At 46.5% G+C, this 23,282-nt stretch overlaps 1 protein-coding gene and 1 long non-coding RNA gene across 2 annotated transcripts in view; one reads left to right on the top strand and one right to left on the bottom strand.

Annotated features, from left to right (window-relative positions):
- RBFOX1 (RNA binding fox-1 homolog 1) overlaps positions 1-23,282 on the top strand; it is a 2,204,869-nt gene that overhangs the window by 226,708 nt on the left and 1,954,879 nt on the right. The window contains exon 2 of the mRNA XM_082429022.1: positions 751-789. Coding sequence (XP_082285148.1) covers positions 751-789 — 39 coding nt within the window. The remainder of the gene's footprint in view (positions 1-750; positions 790-23,282) is intronic.
- The window catches only part of LOC309644867, a 793,618-nt gene that overhangs the window by 154,700 nt on the left and 615,636 nt on the right, over positions 1-23,282 (bottom strand). The window lies entirely within an intron of this gene.

Below are 23,282 nucleotides of genomic sequence, written 5' to 3' on the forward strand. Positions count from 1 at the left end.
TCGTCTCAGCCGGGGCCCTTCCTGTGCTGGGAGGTGGTTCGGCATTCTGAGAACAAGTGGAGCATGTGCGTGGGTCAGTCCACAGCATGGGGGCTCTTAGGGCCTACTGAGTAGGGTGTGGCTTTTGGTTCTGTGAAAGTGTGCTTAAAATCTTCTGGTGGCTTCCGAACTTGCTTAGAGAAAACCCAAATTCCATATGTTGACCTTCAAGGCTAGACATGATCTGGCCCCTGCTTGCCTCCCTGGTGTCTGACTATCCCGATACTCCAAACTTCCTGCTTCCTGGCCCTTGTCCACTCGTGCCTGCCCCAGGGCCTTTGTAACTGCTGTTTCTACACTGAAAATATCTACTCCAGATATGTCTGGCTCCTTCTTGTCATTCACTTTCAACCCTCCCCAACATAAAGTAGCACCTGTCATTCTCTATCCCACAACCCATTTTGTTATCATCATTGGACTTATTACTATCTGACATTATCTTCATTTATGGTTATTTATTACCTTATTTGCCACGTCCTTCCTCCTCTCTCCCACCCAGTGGCAGGGACTTGCCATCCGTTTATTGCTGAAAACACAGAGCCTACAATAGCACCTGGCTTGTGTTAGGCACCGCATCAACATTTTTGAAATAAATGAATCAAATATTTCTTTCCAAGGAGCATAGTTATTTTGTCTAAGAGAAAAACAAAGGAAAAGCAATTGTTTCAATGCGAAACTCAACATTTCTTGTCTTTGTATTTTTTTATGCAGGATCTACTGTCCCTGCCATACAGCCTGGTCGAGGGTGAGGTAAGTACTCATTTTGTCCTGATTTAGGATTTTTGTTAAGTCTGATGGAAATGAAGAGGTAAAAAAGTCTCATCCTCTCTATTACTGTGCAAACCCAGCCCAGCCATGCAGTGGGCATGCTAAGGAGAAGGGTGGGAATTACCAGTGCTCATAACCTATAGTTTTCTTAACCTCCCCTCCCAGTTGGAGGGGCTCCTGGACATAACTGGCACAAACTTGTTACCAGGCATGGCCGTCCAATCCCATGCCCAAGGCAGACATCTGTAATCAACCATAGCACAACTCAACCCTTAGAGAGAACAGTTACTACTGATTGATCAGGGAGGGCTGGTGAGATGAAACTTATTTGCACCTTTGATGTATGAGCTCTAGATGGGTGGTTAGGTGGCTTCTCATTAGGAATGATGAGAGTGGTCGTGAGGATGGGAATCAAGCCCTTCCCTCTATTTCATCATTCATTTGAAGGCAAATAAAGGAAGCCCACATCTTCCGGCATCACGCCACATTTTTATTAGCATTGGAGCCACCAGAGTTTGGCCATGTAAGAATATAATTGAACCAAATGGACCTATACCTTGGGGCAAAACATTTTTTTTTATTGATTCCAACTCTACATTATTATTGTTGCTTAATGAGGAACTAATGTAATTTCTAATGAAGCCACATGGCCCTCAGATAGACAAAGTAAGGTTTTATTTCCCTTGTGATGCTGTATGCTCTCTTCAATTAAAACCGGGAAGGAAAATTAATACAAATGTAAGAATTTTTTTTTCTAAGATTAGTGTCAAGACGGCAGCTTTTTATTAAACATGTAAATTTCCTGTGTGATGGGATTGGAGAGACGTGTGGCTGGCCCTTGAGTGGACTGGAGATGGTTTAAGTGGCGAAGGAGGCTTCACGGAGAGTCTGAATCTGGGGTCTCTGTCATTTGACGGGTGATTAGAGTGGGCTCTGTGCTCCACGGCCCCCTCCCCTCCTCCCAGCGTTCTGTCCCCTGGAGCCGCACTCCCCAGGCTCCTGCTGTTGGCTGCCGGTTATTGGTAGAAGAATTTGAGGAACTGTGGGGTTTTTTTGGAAGTAATTTATTTATGTGAAATTCGTATAACATAATAGTAGCCGTTTTAAAGTGAACAATTTAGTGGCATTTGGTATATTCACAGTGTTGTGCACCCACTGCCTCTAAACATGTTCATCACCCCAAAAGGTAACCCCATTAGCACTCACTTTCCATTCCCCCTCTTCCCAGCCCTAAGCAACCACTAATATGCTTTCTCTCTCTCTGGATTTGCCTATTCTGGACACTTCATATAAATGGAACCAACAATGTGTGGCCACTTGTGACTGGTTTCTTTCACTGAGCATAATGTTTATGAGATTCATCTACGTGGTAGCTGTGTCAGTACTTCACTCCTTTTTTAAAAAAATTATTATTTATTTTATTTATTTTTGGCTGCATTGGGTCTTAGTTGTGGCATGAGAGATCTTTCGTTGCGGCATGTGGACTTCTCTCTAGTTGTGGCTTGCAGCCTCCAGGGCACGTGGGCTCTGTAGTTTGCGGCACGTGGGCTCTCTAGTTGAGGCTCGTGAGCTCAGTAGTTGTGGCAGGCGGGCTTAGTTGCCCCGCGGCATGTGGGATCTTTGTTCCCTGACCAGCGATCAAACCTGCGTTGCCTGCATTGTAAGGTGGATTCTTTACCACTGGACCACCAAGGAAGTCCCTTCACTCCTTTTATGGATGAATAATATTCCATTGTACGGATGGACCACATTCGTCTATCCATTTGTCTGTTGGTGGATATTTGGGTTGTTTCTACCTTTTGGCTATGGTGAATAGTGCTGCTCTGAATATGTGTGTACAAGTATTTGTTTGAACATCTGTTTTCACTTCTTTTGGGTATATACCTAGCAGTGGATTTGCAGGGTCATATAGTAATTCTGTGTTTAACTTTTTGAAGAACTGCAAAACTTTCCCATCTGTAACAAGAGGAAAAGGAGTCTCGGCAAGGTCTCTGGTGTCTGTTGGGATTTGAAGCCTGGCAGGCTGGCTCCAGGGCCTGTGTTTCCAACCACCATGCTTCCCTGCATTTGGGGGTGTCAGCCCCATTTAGCACATCCTATTCTGTGCACTGCCCTGGGGAAAGCAGGAGTGCAGGGAAAGTGGAGGGCAGTTAGGCTCCTCTCACCTCAAGGGACCAAATGTATCATTCCTGGCCTGTCTCCCTCATTCCATGTGGCATCTTGACCTTTAAACTCTGAAGAGTCTGTGCAGTTGCTGGGCCAGTTGATTGAGTAGTCACTTGATTTGCTGATAGGTTGTTTGAACTGGTTACTCAATCTCTTTCTCTTTCTCTCAGGGCTGACAAGGTCAACTTGACAAAGTAATAACAATTCATTGGGTATCAGCTGTAAGCCGTGTGATAATACTTGAATTAGTCTCAGTCTCCACAGCACATAAACAGACTAGGTCTCATCATCTCTCTTTTCCTACCAGGGTTTGTGGGTGGAAGCCCAGAGAGGTGAAGTAACTTGCCCACAGTCACACAGTTTGTAAGCAGCAGAGCTGAAATTTGAACCCGGGTCTATGCATCTCTGCAGCCTGGATTCTTCCTGTTGTGTCTGCAGGCTTCTCCAGACTCCCCCAGCCGTCAACATTTTCCACACTAGTGTGGTGATTTTTTAAAAAACCCATTACAGTTTGGGTTTTCCTAGACCTACACAGTCCCTAGAACATCTTGAGATGCTGGGAACTTCTAAGTCAGTTGTGAGAAAATGAGAATTCTTTTTTGGGGGAATGACATTCCACTTTTCTCTCTTCCAAGTAAAACCACTAGGAAGCATATTGCAAAACAGATGATCTGGCATCTACGGTCAAGGTGATTGTTTTTTAACTGACTTTGTATCCTGCGTTCTCAATACTTTGGCAGTAACTGGGGTGAGGTCTGAATTTGTTGTGTGGAGTTGTTCATCTTTCTACCCCCAGTAGGATGCTGCACAAAACTGCACAGGGAGGCTCTAGGTTCCTAGCATTGCTGGCAGCCCAGGAAGCTGGAGATGGGATGCTTCTCAGGTGAGAGGGAGAAGAGGGTAATACAGGTGACATGGGCAGGTAGGTCCTGTCCCCAGGGAGTTCCTGGCTCCCCAGGCACCAAGTGGTTAAATGCTCTGCCTGGAAAGTAACTTCCCCCAGGTTTCCTCTCCTGAGTATGATAAAGCACAAAGGGGAGCTGGGGCATATTTACACCTGCTCCTTGCACAGGTTTCAATGGCGGTAATTCTCTGACCTTTTAAATGGATAAATCTCCTTGGCAGTGGCATATTTCTCAAGCTTAGCTCAGAGTGGGGGCCGAGGAACTGGGAGACATGGCCAGGCCAAGGAGAAGATTGATTAGCCCCAAGGGGGTCTGTTCTGGAAAACTGCCACGCCCATGGCTGCACTCAGGGTGGTTTGGGTAGAAAAAAGTGTGTTTTTGGCCGAAGTGTGAGTCCTTGCATCACTTCCCAGATGGATGAAAGCAGGCAGGCTGTTTTTCAGATTGCAGTGGATTTATTCCTCTGATCACCTGCCTTCTTCTGCCTCCTCTGTGCGTTCTGGTGGATGCTCTGCTCTCGTGTCTCTGTTGTTCTCCGTCACAGGGAACACCGGGCGAGAATCTTATTATCACGGGTTCTTTAACTCCCTTGCAGCATCACCGGGGAGCATAATAACCTCTATGGTTGGCAGTTCCCTTCCTTTTATCCTCTTTTCCTTCCTCCTCCCTCCAGAGCTTCCGACCAAGAGGTGTGGGAGAACCCAGAGAGAAGGGTCTGGCGTTTCTCAGATCTACTGTGTGCCCGGTGGACTCCCACAAGAAAGGTCATTAGTAAACCCATTTGCAGGTGGGGAGCCTCACACCCAGAGAGGCAAATAACCGTTCCAGGTCACCCAGCTCCCTGGAGGAGGACAAGGATTAAAATTTGGGTCCGACTGACTGTGGGATTTGTTCTTTCTGGTGCTGCCTTGAGGACAGGAAGAGGTGGTGTGGACGTTCCAGCAAGTCTCTTTCCCAGCGTCCAGGCTCCTCACTTACTTCTCAGGGTGGTGCCTATGCTCCCATCTCACCTCCTTCCATCTGCTGTTTGTAAATTCACGGCACCCTCCCTGTTTGAGAGGCTGGGACTGGCTTCCCAGCGATCATTTCCTAACAGAAGGAATGCTCTTTCCAGCTCAGCAAGTGTCAGTTCATAATTACCAGTGTAATTAGAGCAGGATTTACCATCTGAGCCTCTGTGGATGCTGCAAGCCTGCCGGCATAGGTAGCTCTGGCTTAGAAGGGTGTCTGGTTCCCCAGGGAACCCAAGGCGTCTTCTGGGCCCGGCAGAACCATATGGAATTACCCGCTCAAAGTACCCAGGCAGATCCAGAGGCTTCCCGTGGTTCTAAGAATAATGTCCAGACACCCTGACATGAGCTGGCTCCCAGGCACCTTTCTGACCTTGGAGGCTCTCAGACCCAATGCCGTCTCCTTTTAGGAGCCTCTGATGACTGGCCAAAGAATCAGCGTCTCTCCTGCCCCACACAGGTTCTTTTCTATTGCTCTGTTTTATCTTCTTCATGGCACTTAGCACTATCCGGAATCATATTCTTTTCTTGTGCTCATGTTTACTTACTCGACTCTCTCTTACTAAAATATAAGCTCTTCAAGAACCACATCTTGCTCACTTGTCTTCACATGTCTTGTTGAATGAAAACCTGAGACCTTTGCTGACACATTATTACTCCTGTTACACTCTGTCACACCCCATTGTTTATGATCATGCCTCTGTTTTTAATAACTTTGTCAACTTTGTCTACTTTTTTCTTTGTGCTTGGAGGAGGTCTGTAAAATTCCTAATAGCAAGCACCGTATCTTTCTATTTCATTGGATCCCCAGCACCTTGTGTAGCACCTGGTAGAGAGTAGATTCTCAATGCACATTGGATGGGTGGGTCAGTGGATGGATGGGTGAGCAGTTAGGTGGATGGATGGGTGGTTGGTTAGGTGGATGGGTGGGTGGATGGATCAGTGGATGGATGGGTGGGTAGGTGGATGGATGGATGGGTGGGTAAATGGGTAGCAGCATGGGTGGTTGGGTGGGTGGATGGTTGGGTGGTTGGGTGGGTGGGTGAATGGATCGATAAATGGGCAAGTCTGGCTAAATTTTCCTGAAATACCCTTTGGACACTTGTAAAGTTGTGCTCTCTATCTGACAAACCTTATTAATTTTACAATAAGGGCCTTGGGTCCTTTTTTAATCTGAGATGGGTTGGTTAGGGTCTCCCAGAGCTACTATATTTCTGTTGGTTTCTCTTGGTACTGGCCACAGTGTGTGTTTTATATATTTTGAGTCCATGTTCTTTGACTCACAAGGGAGATTTACTGACTAGTACTGGTTACGAAGCTTTTATTAATATACAATGACTATCTTGAGCTTGGGTAATGCTTTCTGCCTTGGGTTTTCCTAAAATCAGTGTTGCTTTCCATCTGTCTTTGGTTCCCATGGGCCAGGGCACATCCTTTCATTGTTACTCTTTTTAAATTTCCTCTTGGAAATGCAGATGTCTCTTGGAAGTAGCCTATAGATGGATCTTGTTTATTCACCCTGTCTGTAGCCCTTTAACTGAGGAGTTCAGCATCAGTATATTTGCCATTATATGTGTCTGATCACCTGTCATTTAAAAAGTTATTCCCTAAAAGAACTTTTCTTGCTGTTTCATTTATTTTCTGTCTTCTTGGTGTTGCAGATTCTGTTTGATTTGCTTTTATCTTACCTGCTGATTTGGAAGGTAGGCATTATACATGTGGTTGCCTTTCACTTCTTTGAAAAGGTTGCTGTAACCCTTGTTTTTCTAATAGTCAGTCAAGAGTGAAATGGCATCTTTGAACTCCATCCAGGCAAGATGAGGACATTTAGCTCACCTGCACTTTGCATTTCTCTGCACCCTCTTCTGTGTTCCCAGGAATTGTCACTATAACTGAGACTTCAGAGCCAGCTTAATGCCCATAAGTTGTAATTTTGACATTGTCGTAGTAATAGATAATGCTGGTGGAGGGGTTAATACTTAAGAGGCACTGTGCTAAGCACCAGATATAGAATTTCCCACCTAATCTTCTCAACAACCCAGTGAGGAACTGTCCTTTGCCTCCACTTTTAGACAGTGAAAGTGAGTCTTTGGTGTTTCATAACTCGCCGGAGGTCACACATTTGAGTGGGTGGCAGAGCCATTAGTACCTGGCTCTGGCTCTGGCTCTTAACCATGCCTGTCTTGCTCACTGTCAGGGATGACTGCTGCCGGCTGTAGGTGGCTTTGGCAATGTATTTATACCCAGCAGCTCCTCGGGGCTCTTACCTGCTCTGTTTCCACCCACAGTGCCCCTTCTCGAACTAGACTTACGATATCGACCCCCAACTTCCAGACCAGCAACACCCACATTTTCATGTGTTGAGGAAGCCCCTGGGGGATCTGGTTAAGATGCAGAACCTGATTCAGTAAGTCTGGAGTGAGGCCTGAGAGCCTGCATTTCTTATAACCTCCAAGGCGATGCTGCTGCGGCTGGTCCAAGCGCCTGTCTGTGACAGCAAGATTCTGGGTTAACCCAGAATCTCGTCATTCTGCCTGCTTAATTGGCTTTGTTTTTATTGGTGCTCTAGCTCGTTACTCTTTAATGCAGTGGTTAAGCAAATGGCCCCTGAAGACAACTGCCTTGACTCAAATCCCAGCCCAGCTGCTGACTCACTGGGATAACAGTGCCCACATCACTGGGTTGTTGTGGGGTTTAAGCAAAGCAAGATAAATGAAGTGTTTGGAACGGTGTCTGGCACATGGTGAGGGCAAGGTACACGCTTGGTATTATTATTTGCTCCGTCGAAGGCCTTCAATCTATCACAATACAAACCTTTTGCTGCCTCCCTCCTCTCTTCCTCCTCCTGCCTCCCACAGCTCCTTTCCCAGGCTATGGGATTTGTGCAGACCCTGTCCATAACCTCCAGATTCTTCCTGTTTTCTCTACATGAATCATTTAGAGATGGCTGGAGTCTCACCTCTTCCATGCAGCCCTCCTGGTTAATCTTTCTCAGTCCAGTTCTCCCAGTTAGTCTTATGAAGGTGTCTTCCTCCCCATCTAGCCGCAAGAATTCATATTGAACTCTTTGTAATGGATGTTTTCGTGGATATGGATTTGGAAAATGCACTTTGACAAGCTATTTTGGATTGGGGGGCAAGACCCCTGGGGGCGATCTGAGTAAGAACAGAGCGCTACTATTCTTCCTGAGTGAGCTGTATAAGCTTAGCTTCAAAAGGGAATTGGTTAGGATAATAGAGGCTTAGAGACCGCTGGGCGGGAAGAACAATGCAAGAAGAAGTGAAAAGAGAACAAAGCAGCTGCCATTTGGAGGAAAACTATGGGGAAAGATCAGAGATTTTTGAAGGGAATTGTCGGGAAGCTCTGCACTGTTAATGTGCAACATTTTCCCCTTCCCACCACCTCGTGAATGTTCAGCAACATGTCCATTTCCGGTTAGTGTTTTGTGGCATTGGCTTTGTTTGGGGGATGGTGATGAAGTGCTAGGTATGGTCTCAAGCAGACATGGCAGGGGTCAAGTTGACAAGTTGGCCGCCATCTGCATTGGTAGCTCATCTACACTGAGGTGGGACTCAGGTGTTAGTATCTTTGAAACCTTCCAACGTACAGCCATGGTTGGGGACCACTAACTTCAAGGAATGTGCCCCACATTTGTTGTGTAGGGCATTCATAGTGTTAAGTGCCCAGAGCAGTTTTCTAAAAAGGTGGTAGTCATGTTACTGTGGTTGTCTAAGTTTGGGGAACAAAGCTAATTTGGTTTCTTCACTGCAGGGCTTATCAGCACCTTTACTATGCTTATAATATGCTGTGACCATACAACCTTTTTGGGGAATATCTTTTAGCATGTGGGTATTTGATGCCTGCTTATCTGTGGTCCCCAGAGCCAGTTTAAGGAGAACTGAAAAATTCCCCTGGATGCCTTTACTTTGGCGGATTTGATGATGATGATGGTGCTGATGAAGGAGGTAGTGATTTTGATTATGATCATCTCACCACCAAGTAAAGACCCAAAGAATGAAGCGGGAAATGCTCAACCCCCCTCCTGGAGACAGGCTGCCTTCCCTACCAGGTGGCCTGGACGGTCACTTCCAATTTGGGAACTGGTCTTACTTTGCATAAGTGATTGAAGTAATTGCACTGGCTGTTTCTCTTAATCTACAAGATGCTGAGTAGGGATGGGACACCTAAAGGAGTTAGTTCTGATTTTCTCTAGATTGTTTTTGATCCCCAGTCACTGCGTTATTGCTCTCTCTAATCGCAAGCTCCGTATCGAGGAGCTGGGGTACATATGGTACCTAACTCTCCCCTCTTATGATGGGCTTGTACTTCAGGATGCATTCCTTATGGCTACTTCTCTTGTGGGTGCTTCACAGCTTTCTGATTGCAGAAAGGTCTCCCTAGAGATGCAGAGTTGCAAAACAATGTGTCTTGTCCCTGAAGGGAATTTCTGACACAGGCCCTATTGTCCTTCCCCAGCCATTAGTATGAAGCTTTCTGTCAGCTCAGGCAGAAGGGATGTGATGGAAAGATCAGCTCACCCAACCCAAATGTAGGTCCTCTTGCTTCTCACTGCACAACCTGGTGGCCAGCCTGGCTTCCCCACTTTTAGGCGACCACTTCTTTTTGCTTCAGCAGCTCAGTAGGGAGGGAGTAAGGAATCCACAACCCATAGAACTGCAGCTCTGCATCCCTGTCTCCCTTGGAGGCGCAGGTGATGGAAGAGGCAGCCAAACATGCCCGATTCCACAGCCAAATGTTACTTCCTCCCTGGAGGCTCAGCTTGGTGAGCAAATTCCAGAGCCTTGGTGTTTTTCATCCCAATTTAGGCTAGACTAGCAAAGGGGGTTTGATTTCTAAAAGCGGGGCAGTCTTCACACTGTCCAATCTGAGTGGACCAACAGAGAGAGGGAAGGCTGTGAGCATTTACGGGGCTGCGTGCTGCTGGCAGTAGTGTTCTCAGTGTGCCTTCCAGTAATGGGTAATAAATGTTCAGTTATTTAACCTGGAATCAGAGCTGCAGCATTATCGATTACCTGGAACGTCTCAAGCTCTAGACAGCGAAAGCCCCTTGCATGAAGAAGTGTATCCGTAGAAAATCACTGAGAATTAAAGTTAAACAGACATGCATAAAACATACACAAGGTAATTCTCATTGGCCTTACGAGTGCAGGATTAGAAGTGCTGGTGAACTCTGAGGTGCCAGCCCAAGACTCAGAGATGCAAAAGGATGGATGGAGGGATAGCATCAGTTTCTCTCTCCAGATCCACCCACTGCTCTTCTCTACCCTCTTTGTGACCTGGGAGCCTTCCCTGTATAGATCAGAGTACCAGGCTCCCTTGCCCACTGGCCTCTGGTTGGGTTTGGGCAATGGGGAGCCATGCAGGTTATGGGAGGAAGAGGAGAGGGCAGGGCATTTACAGACCCTGCTCCCTCCCATGGGCTGCTGCATTCCTAAACAAGACAGCAGTCAACCTTCTCTGTCTGTATTCAGGCTCAGAGATGGTGGCAGAGCCTGAAATCCCACTGTTACTAGCCCCAGAACACTGTATTATCTCTTGTGGTTGCCCTAACCCCATCCCCACCTTTACAAATAGTCCCTTTATTAAATTCCTCTCAAATTATCCTAATTCGAGTGTACCATCTGTTCCCTCCTGGAACCCGGGCTCATACAATGGGCAAGATGTGGCTTATTCCACTACGTATAAATGGAGTCACAGTTTAAATGCCATCTTCTTCAGAGAGACCTCCCTTCTTCTCTGTTACAGCATCTGTTTGATTTCCTTTATGGCACTTGTCACATCTTGGTGCTGTCATTAGATTGGCTTGTTGGCGTGTTTGTTGCTCATCTCCTTCCCTAAAACAAGGACTTTAAGCACAGAGAAGTTAAGTGACTTGTCCAAGGCCACACAGCTAGGAGAGGGTAGAGATGCAATTCGAACTCAGGACTCTGATTCCAAAGGCCCCCCTTCCAGAGCCATGCCCAGAGGTCGAGCTGCAGGTGGGGTAGTTCCACTTCCTTAGAACCACTCCACCCCTGTTACCTGTACTCACGGGCAGAGAAGGTTGGGTTTCCTGAAACAGTCTATGAGCCTGAAGTTGCCTCCTCTTGCCCTCTAGGCATTTTGCCCAGAAGCAGAGGCAGAGACTGGTCCTCAACATCCTGGTCCCTTCCCTTCCTCTGTTTCCCTCTCCCTATCCTCCAGCTCAGTCACCAGGAACTTGACCCTTGTCCACAAGCCCTTTTTTCTCCAGTCAAGAGGTGGTTTCCATGCACGGGTCTGTTGCATGTCGGGGCCGCTCAGATGCTCAGGTGGCAGGGTCCTCCCCAGAGATGGGAGCTGTCTCAGATTCACAGAGCGACTTGTGATCTGGTTTCCTTTCAAGGGAGAAACGCAAAAGAAATCCCCGCTGTGCTCTGCAGAATTGCTAATGGTGTGTATTGAAGCATTTGACCACAGGTTGAAGCCCATGAGGGATTTTCTCCTAATCTCCCTCAGAGGTTCCAAGGAGGTGAGATAAAAAAAACACATGCATACCTGTTTACACATCTAGAAACACCTCACCCATCTATACATCATACATAGATTAAAAAAAACAACACCTACAGCTTTGTTTCTCCAAAATACAAGTATATAGGAAGAAAACAAAAAATATTCTATGATCCCATCACCTAGATAACTCCTGCTGACATTATAGATGCACTTGGTTAGACAATTCACGAGGGACAGAAAGGTACAAAATGCCTCATCCTCCGGCCCCCCAGCCCAGCCTGTCCTACTTCCCACTGGCTTTCTGAATTCCTTCTACAAAGATCATCTAAGGCTATGCTAGTGTGTGTGTGAATGTGTTTAGCAGCACTTTGGTATTCAACGCTGATACCAAAGTGGTCACACAGAATACACTTTTTTGTGACTTGACTTCTTTTTCTTGTATCTTGGAGCTCTTTCTATATCGGTACAATCAGTTCTTTTTTTAAATATTTATTTATTTGGCTGCACTGAGTCTTTAGTTGCTGCATGTGAACTCTTTAGTTGTGGCATGCAGGCGGGATCTAGTTCCCTGACCAGGGATCGAACCCAGGTCCCCTGCATTGGGAGCGCGGAGTCTTACCAACTGGACCACCAGGGAAGTCCCCAGCACAATCAGTTCTATTCCTTTCTTCTCGAAGGCTGCATAATATGTCATCTTATCTCTGTGCCATGATTTGTTTGATCGCGACAGTTAGGCTGTTTCCATGAATTCGCTCTTAGAAACGATATTTCAGTGAACATCAGTGTGCATACCTCTTGCTGTATTTTGCAAGGAAATCCATGTACACTATATCCCTGAAGGTGGAATGGCTCGGGCAAAGGTCAGAGCATTTTAAATTCCCATAGATATTGCAAAAGTACCCTTTGTGATGGTTGTAGCCACATGCATAATCTTGTCATTGATTATCAGTGCAGGGCTTCCCACACAAGTATAGTAAGTCTAAAAATATCCAAAGACGCTCACTGTTGGCAGTGGAGGACGTAGTTTGTTATTCCTCTTTACACTTGCATTGGTCCACACAACCTCTGTGGTGGTACTTTCCATGCTGACTTGAATTTTCTTTTCTTGTTTGGCTCCTTCATTACACTAGTGTCATCTAAGGCTGGATTGGGGTCTTAAATTAAGCATCTTCCCCCAACTCAGTAGCGAGCTTACGGCTGACAACCATACATGCTGGCTTGAATCTCTCAACTGTTCCATGTGACAAGTGCCATGGAAACATATTCTCAGCTCTCAAGGATGAGATTATCACCTAGCTGTGTGTCTTTCTTCTTGATCATGGCCACTTGCTGTGTCCTGGAAAAGGCAGATACTGTGTACTTCCTTAGGCTGAAATTTCTTGGTCAGCCTTTGTATTACTGTGCTTGGTTGCTGTAATGAATTAACCGCAGACCGGGCAGCTGAAACAACAGAAATGCATTTTCTCACAGTTTTAGAGACTGGAAGTCCAGGATCAAAGTGTTGCAGGGTTGTTTTCTCGTGAGGCCCCTCCCCTAGGCTTGCAGATGGCTGTCTTCTCCCTGTGTCCTCACATGGTCGTCCCGCTGTGTGTATGTCTTCGTCCCAATCTCCTCTTATTAGGACACCAGTCATATTGATTAGGATCCACGCATATGACCTCATTTTACCTTAATTACCTCTTTAAGACTGTATCTCCAAGGATAGTCACATTCTGAGGCACTGGAGGTTAGGACTTGAACAGATGAATTTTGGAGGAGGCGCAGTTCAGCCCATGAAACCCGTTCTCTTAGGTAGTGATGACAGGGGTGCTTGTCCCAGGCAGGATCCTACACTTGCAACTTTCACTGTGGTGAGTCACACGACAAGCCCATGGGACATCACTTTTTGCCATTACAATGCTTTTTCCAGTCTCTTCCGGAGACCCAATGCCTATAAGACTCCTGGCCCAGGTGGGCCGTGAAGTGTCTGGGGCTGGGCAACTTGGACCTTATTATTTCTCAGACTGTGAACACGGATGACTTTTCTGTGCCTGGTGGTCCTGCAGGCTGAAGGAGTCCTACAATCCATGCCGCACTTGGAAACAAGGAGTTTGCCTCCCAGGCCAAGGAGAAGACGGGCAGATGTGTGTTTGGCTGCTTCTCCTGCCTCTTGGAGCCCAGCCAGGGTTGGCGGGTGAGGTGCGACTTTTCATAGGTGAAGCCTGTGGAGGAAAGAGAGCCAGGGTGGCTCGTTGCAAAACTCAGCACGTGAGCCAGGAAGGAAGACAAAGCAGGCACTTGATTCAAATCTAATTTCCATGCTAACGCCGATGGCTTGTAGGCAGTGCTGGAAGTGCTGTGTGTACTCGGACTTTGAGACCACACCCAGGTTCCTAAGAAAGAATGTCTTGATCAATAAAGGATGCCTGCCAAGGTCACAGGGCTACTTGTGCTATTCCTGCTTCTAAATGTGCCACTATTGTGCACAGAACAGGCCATCCTGGCATGAAGTAACCTTCCAGAGACCTCTGGCAAACGGCTCTTTCTGGGAGCAAGAAGGAGTGATCTTTGGGCTGAGTGGGCTCCTGGACAAGGGATATTCCCAAGGTCCTGAAGGGCAAATGAAAGGTGAGAACAATTGTCCTTCGAAGACTGTAAGCAGCTTGTGGGTCAGAAGACCCTTTTCCGATCCCTTGCTTTAGAATTTTCTCTGAGAAGTGACCATAGGGCAGATACAACCCATCATCTGTCACAGTCAATGAAATTGGTCACACATCAGTGTCCCAGAGTTCTAACCCCAGCGAGAGCCTTCATGTCTGTGCCCCTGTGTAGGGGAGCCCTTAAAATATTTTACAAAGCATCATGTTGGGTAGGGGGGATTGATGCAAATATTCTCATTGTCAGAGTTCAGAGTCCTTTATGACTTGGGGTTCTACAGTGGCGTATAGTCACCTTTTGTTCTGGAGTCATTCTAGAAGCACCACAGTAGGGGTGGCAAACTTGATGTACATGCCAACAGACGCTCTTGGCAGACATCCTTAGTCCATCAAGACACACTTGGTCTCTGCTGATCTGTGATCACCACTCTTCCCCAAGTCTGGCTCCAGGTGCCCCTAGAGGAAGCCTTGCTTAGCTAATCCTATAAGGCATGTCTCCCACCCCTACCCTCCACCCCCGTTTATAACACACTGGAGTTGCTTTAGATTTCTAAGGCTCTTTCAGATCTAATTGTCTCCGGTTTCCACACCCTTCAGATCTTATCCTGTAGAGCGACAGCTTCCTGTCTATATGGCTGTCTTGGCTGTCAGGCTGCATGTGTTGGAGTGTGAAATACAGTGTACCTCACTACTTCTGGATATGCCAATTTGTCTTTCATAATGCTCCAGACAGGATCAGAGCTGAAATTCACCTTTGGATCTGCTGATAAAGCACAGGCCTGTTGAGTGAATACAAATATGGATGAGCATATTAGTTATCTAGCACCGTGTAACAAATTACCCCAAAACTTTGTGGCTTAAAACAACAAACATTTATCATCTCACGGTTTCTGTGGGTCAGGAGTTGTGCAGTGGCTTCGCAGGGGCTCTGTTTGAAGATCTCTCACAGACTGCAATCAAGACGTCAACCAGGGCTGCAGTCATCTTGAAGCTTTGCTGGGAAGGAGCCATTTCTAAACTCACACAGGAGGCTGGCTGAACAAGAGCCTCAGATCTTCACTGGCTGTTGGCTGGAGACATTAGTTCCTTGACACATGGGCCCCTCTAAAGGGCAGCTTATGAATACCAGCTTCCGTTAGTGAGAGACGGCACCCAAGACAGAAGCTGCAGTTTTCTGTAACCTAACCTTGGAAGCAATATCTCGTTGCTTCTGCTTTATTCCTTTCATTAGAAGCAAATCAGTAATCACTAAGTGGAGGGGATTATACAAGGATGTGAATACCAGGAGGTGGGGATCTTTAGGGACCATCTTGGAGGTTGCCTACGATACTTAGAGTAAATGATGATTGTGCTTAGTAATAATGATGACATTACAAATATTAAGCATGTACCAAATGCCAGGTACCATAATTGGGAACTTATATGGATTTAAAAATTTATTCCTCATTATAACTCAAGGAGAGAAGTACCATTGTCTCCATTTCACAGATGAGAAAATAGAGGCTTAGAGAGGTTCAGTAACTTGCCCAGGCTGTCCAACTCTGAAGCCCAGATTTTTAACCATGAGGCTCCATTACTCGTGAGCAACTTTAAGAAGTTTCTTTAAACACTGTCAAGAACTTTAGAAGTGAATGTGCACCCTGTGTGGGAACATAACAATGGACATGGGTTGGGAACCGAGATAGAACGTGTGCTCAGGTTCCTTCTCTGTCACTTAACACTGTGCCCTGAGGGATATTATTATCCTCTTGGACCTCGTTTTCTCCATCTGCAAAATGGAGATGATCATAGTTCTTCTGTTATAGGATTATTGTGAGAATTGAAAGAGGCAGCACATGCAAAATACCCTGCTCCTAGTAGGAATTCAGTATGAGCTAGTTTCCCTTCTCCCTGCTTCCCAATAAGTTATTCTAATTTTGACAATTCTTTTCTCTCCCCTGAAGCACTTCCTCTACAAACCGCTTTATTCCAGTCATTCTTTAAAGTAACAACACTTAAAACCCTATAAAAATGCTCTGCAACTCAGAATGCCTCCCGACAAGGAAGTCTCAGTGACAGATACTTGACTGCAGGGCTGTCCAAGTGATGGAGGCTAACTTAAGTTCCATCCAGGGTCATCTTACTTCCTGAAACTGCCCATGATGGAAAGACCATTTGGAGGGAGGGACAAGGGGGCTCCATGAAGCTTCTCATTCTCCATCTGACCTCCAGCGTGGATGTCTCGTCTTCTGAGCAAGGGGAGAGGAGCCAAGGGGACCACTGAGAGCCTGCGTTCCTGGCAGACATCAGTATTCAACTCCATCATTGTTTGGAGTGAACAGTTTTAAGTATGGACTCCCTGGCATGGGCAGACGGGGAAGCTGGAGGAAAGAAGGTTTGGGCAGATGGCAGCAGGTGCGTGGAATGCCCAACTGCCAGTTAGCTGTCAGGTCTTCTTGATTTGGGAGAAACGATGCTCTGCTCAGAGAAGTACCTGGCGTGTCTTTCTTCCCTGGTCAACTTGCCCAGCCCGTCAATGGTTTTTTTTTTTTTCTCTCTCCCTCTCTGAGAGTGTGAGTCCCCTTCTGGTTTTACTTGGATAACTCCCAGGAGATAGAGAAGACATCGGCCAAGGCTCAATGCCCTTCTTATTTCTGTGTAGGAAGCAGGCATTGGTAAGGCTCAGGTATTTTTTTCTTTTAAGTTTTTCTTTAATGGCTTCCAGGAATTTAAGAATAAAATCCAAGACTCCTTCACTTGGCTTAACAGACCAGGCAAAGTCAGAACCCCCTTGATCTTGTCAGCCTCATCTCTTACCTCTTCCTCTTTATCCTCAAACACTCTTGCCTCAGTGGAGTTGTTTCCCCTGCAAAATGCCTCCAAGCCTTTGCACCAGCTTTTTCTTTTTCCAAGAATGCTTTCCCCCAGCTTCTTCCTGTCCCTTCACTGTGAGAATTCCTACTCATCATTCAGGGCTCAGCTTTGGTGTCACTTCCTCAGGGAAGCTTTCCTGGAGTTCCTTGATTAGGTCAGGCTCCACCTCACACACTATCAAAGCTCCCTGTGTTTTTCCTCCTGGAACCCATTGCAGCTATAACTACAGCTATAATTATCTGTCTAGTGTCCAGCTGCTCCCACTGGATTGAAGGCTCCCTGAGGGTGGGGATAAGGACCATCTTGTTCTGTACTGTTTCTTGAGTTCCTAGCATAGGGCCTGAGAAGGAGAAGATGGTAATTTATTTATTTATTTATTTTAAATGAATGATTTGGCTAAACAGAGAGGAGGGAGCCAATGATGGTATGAGACTCATACTTCTTGCAGGACCTGGCAGCATGGATCTGCCACTCTGCATTTTTGGGGGCAACCTAAGGATGAGGTGGACTTGGGCCCTTTTCTCTCTTCTAGGAATTCAGGTCTGGAGGGGCTGGGCCCGGTCCCTATACTGGGATCAGAGGCTATATTCTGGGGAAATGGAGGCACTAGAGACTATAGTACTATGCCTGGGATTCTCCTGTGTGCTTGAGACAATGGCATATGGAGTCTAAGGAGCAAGCTAGAGAAAACAGTTATGCTTCCAAGATGCTAGAACTCATGTCTGCTCTACACGGAAGGGAAGCTTTACCACACCTCTCCTTGTCCTCGGTGTGCTATGCCTTCAATACGCATTATCTCCTTGGAATGCTGATAGTGTTGGTGATGATAATGGAAGATGTTGGTGATGATAATGGAGGATGATGGGGATGATGATGGTGATGGTGATGGTGATGATAACAGATGATATTTGTGATGATGGTGATGGAGGATGGTGGTGATGTTGGAGGTTGATGGTGGTGATGATGGAGGATGATGATGATGATAATGGATGATATTGGTGATAAGGTAACAGGATGATAGTGATGAAAAAGAAGGTGATGATGGTGATGGTGGTGGTGTTGATGATGATATAATAGCTAAAACTCAAGTGGTGATTTATGTGTCAGTACTCCACCAAGCACTTCAAACACATTATCTCATTTAATCCTTGCAAGGATATTTTCTGGTAGTTTCGCTTTCCATTGTTATTTGCATTTCCATAAATGAGGACACCACAGTACAGAGGGGTCACCTAACTTCCCTGAAGTCACACTGCTAGTACGTGGCAGAGCCAGGCCTGATCTCCAGCTCTGGCCGACACTGAAGCTCTGTGGGCAGAGTAGGGACAAGGTTGGAGCACTTCTGCATATTGGGAGTCCCAGGTCACTGACAGCCTCATACAGCTTTCTTTTCTGACTTCCCCTGTTCTCTCCCTTGACTGTGCTCAACTCTGCACTTAAGGTGAAGAGTCAGGGACCATGTGGTGAGTTGAGAGTTGTTAGCTTTCTTGGAAAGAGGATGAAGGACAAGGAATGGGGCATAAACATCCTCAATGTCTAGGGCTTGCCCCGGACGGCTGGGATGAGGCAGTGGCTTAAGTTTTAATATAGTCAGGTGGGTAAAAAGCACAGTTTTGAAACTAGACAGACTTGAGTTCAAATCCAACTTTTAGCCCTAACTGGCCGTGTGACCTTGGGCAAGATGATATCCTTGTCTTTCCTTGTCCTAGGACTCAGTTTCCTTGTCTCTAAAATGGGGACAGTCGTACCTGCCTGTAGGGCTGTCATGGCATGGAGTAGTCCTCACCTATGAGCTGGTATTATTATTGTTTCTATCATTATCATCTCATTAGGTCAGAGTCACCCAGAGGAGGGGAGCCAGCACCCCCTGAGCTCTATTATATGCCAGATGCCTGACAATGCCTGCCTTTGGCTCTCATTTAAATCCTATAAGATGGGTGATTTCCCTGGGAAATAGATGGCTCTCTGAGGGGTCAAGTAGCTATTTCAGGGCCATGCAGCTAATTAGGTGCCAGAGCTGGGATGTGGAACTCAGAGGGCTCCCAAGATGGCATCTTCCCTCCACCAGACCTGGGTGTTCCAGGTAGCTGCCAACCTTCTTGGCACCATAAGTGCTGAATCGTAGGACATCTCAAAGCCCAGAGCATCTGGAAAGAGGTCAGCCCCAGGCCTGGGCTATTGTTTCCAACTGTTGTCAATCTTCATGCTGATCAAGGCAAGGCTGACCTCGGCCACCATGTCTCAGACCAGAAGTCCATGAGCTTCAGCCACTGGCCTGGCATGAATTTTGTCGTCAGCTTCTCCAGGAGGCAAGGCTGGGTGGTCTAAGGAGATGAATTCCTGCTGCCCTTCTGTGATCACTCTCTCTGCTGGTGTTGTCTAGTTCCGTTCAGTAGGAATAACAGCTACTGCTTACATTCTGAGTCAGACACCGCAACCCCGCGAGGTGGGTGGTATCACCTCCTCCTTTTACAGAACTGGAAATGGAGGTAAAGTGCTTTGTTCAGGGTCACCCAGCCAGCAATGACAGTGCCAGGACTTGAACCCAGCTCGCCCTGACTCTTGACCAGAATGCCCCTTTCTGGGTGTACAAGCCTCGGGGAGGTGGAGAGAAGGGCCCTGGGAACCCAGCATTGCTATCCTGAGCTCTCTTTCAGGTAGTATTGCTTTGGGATGCTGAGAGCTTTTGAGAACAGAATTTCCAGCCTGCTGTGGTGCTCAGCTGAGGGCCGGGAGAGGTGAGTGTGGCCAGGCCTTGCCCCAGCTCCTCTGGGAACTCCTGCCTGTGAGCTCAGAGCATCTGCTGCTCCTCAAGCGGCCCTGAAACTTCAAGGAGGCCTGGCCTGCAAGTTTCCAGACAGGAGCTGGGAGAGCAGAGTTCATGAGGTGGCTGCGCCCCCTGCAGGCCATGGGCTGCCTCTGCATCTGCCTCTGCACTGCCAGTGTTTTACTTTTAACAAAAACTTTAAATGGGAAGGAAATCCCAAAAAGAAGGAATATATGTATATGTATAGCTGATTCACTTTGCTGTACAGCAGAAACTAACACAATATTATAAAGCAACTATACTCCAATACAAATTAATTAAAAAAAAAAACATTGAAGTATAATATACCTACAGAAAGGCAACCAATCTCCAGTACAGCTTGATAGGTTATCACAGAGAGGATATATCTGGGGCATCATTACCCAGAGCTACCCTCCCCCCCAGCACTTACCCTCCCCAGCACTGACTTCTATAGGTTAATTTTACGTGTTTCAACTTCATATAAATGGAGTCACATAGCGTGCTTTCTTTTATATCTGGCTTCTTTTGCCCCAAGAAATGCGTATGTTCACCAAATGATGTGTACTAGAATGTTTATAGCAGCAGTATTCATAGTAGCCCCAGATCATCGACAGCGAGTGGGTAAAAATACTGTAGTATATTTATACAGTGGAATTTTTACGGCAATGAAAACAAATTAACAACTACTATGCCCAACTACTTTAATGAATCCTCACTGAGCTTTGCTTGGTGGTCATATGCCTCTTAGATGTGCCCTGGGAGCTGTCCCATCAGGTAGCCCTGAGCTTGCCCTGGCGGGGGGACGCCCCAGGTCCTTCTCAGACTGCCACTGCTAAAGCCAGTGCAGGAGCCCAGGCCCCGAGGACAGCTCTTGCATTATAAACATCCTGTAGCTTAGTATTTCTCAAGCCTTGCTGCAAATTCGAATCTCCCATGGAGCTTTAAAAAACAAAAGGAGAGCACAAAACAGAAAACATCAGAGATTCTGATATATCAGTAATCGGTCTGGGGAGGGACCTGATGTTGGTGTTTTTTTAAAGCTTCCCCGGTGATTCTCATGTGTGGCTGGAGTTGGGAGGTGAAAGTGTGATCCTTGGACCAGCAGCATCAGCATCACCTGGGAGCTGGTTGGAATCGCAAATTCCCGGGCTCCGCCCCAGACTTACTGACTCAGAGACTCTGGGTGTGGGGCCTGGGGGTCTGTTTCAGGGAGCCCTCCATGGGGGTGCTACTGCACAGTCAGGTGGAGGAGCCCCCGCACGTCCCCCTTCTCTCTCTGCAGAGACGGAGGGTTTCAGTGAGGATTTGTTGGATGAGGGGAACTCAAAGATCACAGGTAATCGTGTTTTCCAATTCAGATGAAAGCCTTTCATGCCCATTTATGTAATGCCTATTCACTCAGTTCTTCCCACATGCCAGGCTCTTTGCTATGTGCTGAATGCTGACTTCATGGAGTTTGCAGTCCAATGAGGGAAGAGGAACTGTCAAGACACAATTGCAATAAAACCAAAGTGCAGAATGCTGAGTGCTTGGCAGGAGTGGGAAGCACCAGGCAGGTCTTCTCTGAAGGTCATTTATAGTATAGTAGTATAGGTTAGGATGTAACCTTAGCTGAGACCTGAAGATGAAGAGGATTTAATTGAGTAAAAGTGGAACAAAGAACATTTTAAGCAGAGGGAGTACAATGTGTGCAAAGGTCCTGTGGCCAGAGGTCTAATGGGTGATGAAATAATAATTACCTTCTTCCACTAAACCATCAGCCATCAAAGTGAGATAGGACTTGACTCTTTTCTTCTGACCTTCAAGCAGTGATCTTTATGGGGGGAGAAAGCTGATCTTGATTTTCTCCATATTCACTATGGGATCCTATTCACTTCTTTCGACCTTAGAGCCTAGATAAGGGATTGGCAAACTATGGTCCATGGGCCAAATCTGGTCAGCTGTCTGTTTTTGTAAATAAAGTTTTATCAGAATACAGCCATGCCCATTCGTTTATACGTTGCCTATGGCTGCTTTCGTGGTATAATAGCAGAGTTGAAAGCTGTGACAGAGACTGTCTAGCCCTTTACAGAAAAAGTGTGCTGACTACTAGCCTAGATAATTTTGGAAACTCAGATACCCAAGACCTAGCTTTCACTGTTGTCCTGATCTTTTTCCTCAAGACAAACCGTCTCCTGTCTCCTTGCTTTTTCTCCTCCTGCAATAAGAACCATTTGAAATCTAAGGTGTGACTTAGAACTAGAAAGAATTAACTTCAACCTTGAAGCACAAGAAAACCCCCGTGTCTCCATCAGCCTAGCAAAACTTTGCAAAGTCCCCACTCCCATTGGCTTTCCCTAAGCGCTGATTGATTTAACAGAATATTTTCCATGCACACCCAGGTTGGGCAAATGTAATGAGAGCTGAGAGTGATGACAATACCAATCTGGGGAGATTGATGAACTAGCCCAGGTTTCTCCCCAGTGAGGCCAAGCTGGGTGTTGACACAGCAATATGTTTGCCTGCTCTGCTCATTAAAGTTTAATGTTTGAAAACCTCTTCTTTGCCTCCCATCAGAGATGGTCTCAAATGCAATAGGTAGCCACACTAGAGACTGATTAAATCTTTCCTTTTTGCACCAGGGTTTGAAGAAAGGTATTTCTGCAACGGTAGCCAAAATAAGAAATTAATCACCCTGTCTCATTTGTGGCTGTTTTGAAAGAGACAGCAAAAGAGGAAAGTAAGAAAAAAAAAGGGATTTCAGAAAGGCAGAGCTAAACAGCCTTCTTGTGGGGCTTTGCAAAGACTTTTGAATGTGGTGATTTACTTCATGATGGAGCAGAAGGTGGGACCCCAATGCAATGACAGTATATTCTGTTCTCCTTTATCCTTGGTTATGTGCCTTGGTGTCCTAAGGAAGCTGAGTCTGAACTCTTAATATGCTTTCTTCCCAAAGAATTCTGTGCCATCTCATTGGTGGACCTTGTCCTCATTGAATACCTCGTTCCCCAAATCCAGACATTTGGATTCCAGTCTTGCGATAGAATCTGCAGACTACGTGACCTGGAGCAGACACTTGACTTTTGTGTCAAAGGAGAGTTGTCAGACCCTGGCCTCTCTCATGTCAGGGAATGCACAAGAGAATGGAGGACTAAATGTATCATTGCTTTCTTTCCACATGCATGGAATCTGGCAATGATGAATCACTCCAAGGGCATCAATGGATCTTGGGTAGGTGCCCAAGACCTGACTCTGAGAGTGCCTGCTTTGGAGGGCATGGGGGAGCTGACGGCAAGTGCTGTGTCAGTGGGGTGAGGGAAGGAATGGACAAAGAGGCCTTTGCCATGCACCCCCTCCCCCCACTCCCCTAAGGTCTCTTGGAGACAGTGTGTTCCTGTAGCCTGGGGGCCAATGGCAGAAGGGCCACATCCACCTGGAAGCTGGCGGGCATGTCTGAATTGGGGTTATGGGGTTACTCTATAGTAGAAATGGGTGCCGAGGGATCAAGATGAAATTTGGATTCAGATACTCTCTTAGTCTGTTCAGGCTGCTCTAACAAAAATACCATAGACCGGCTGGCTTATAAACAACAGACATTTATTTCTCACCGTTCTGGAGGCTGGAAGTCTGAGATCATGGTTCTTGA

The sequence above is a fragment of the Balaenoptera physalus genome, assembly GCF_965194825.1.
Source record: "Balaenoptera physalus genome assembly, chromosome: 16".
In the NCBI taxonomy this organism is placed as follows: Eukaryota; Metazoa; Chordata; class Mammalia; order Artiodactyla; family Balaenopteridae; genus Balaenoptera; species Balaenoptera physalus.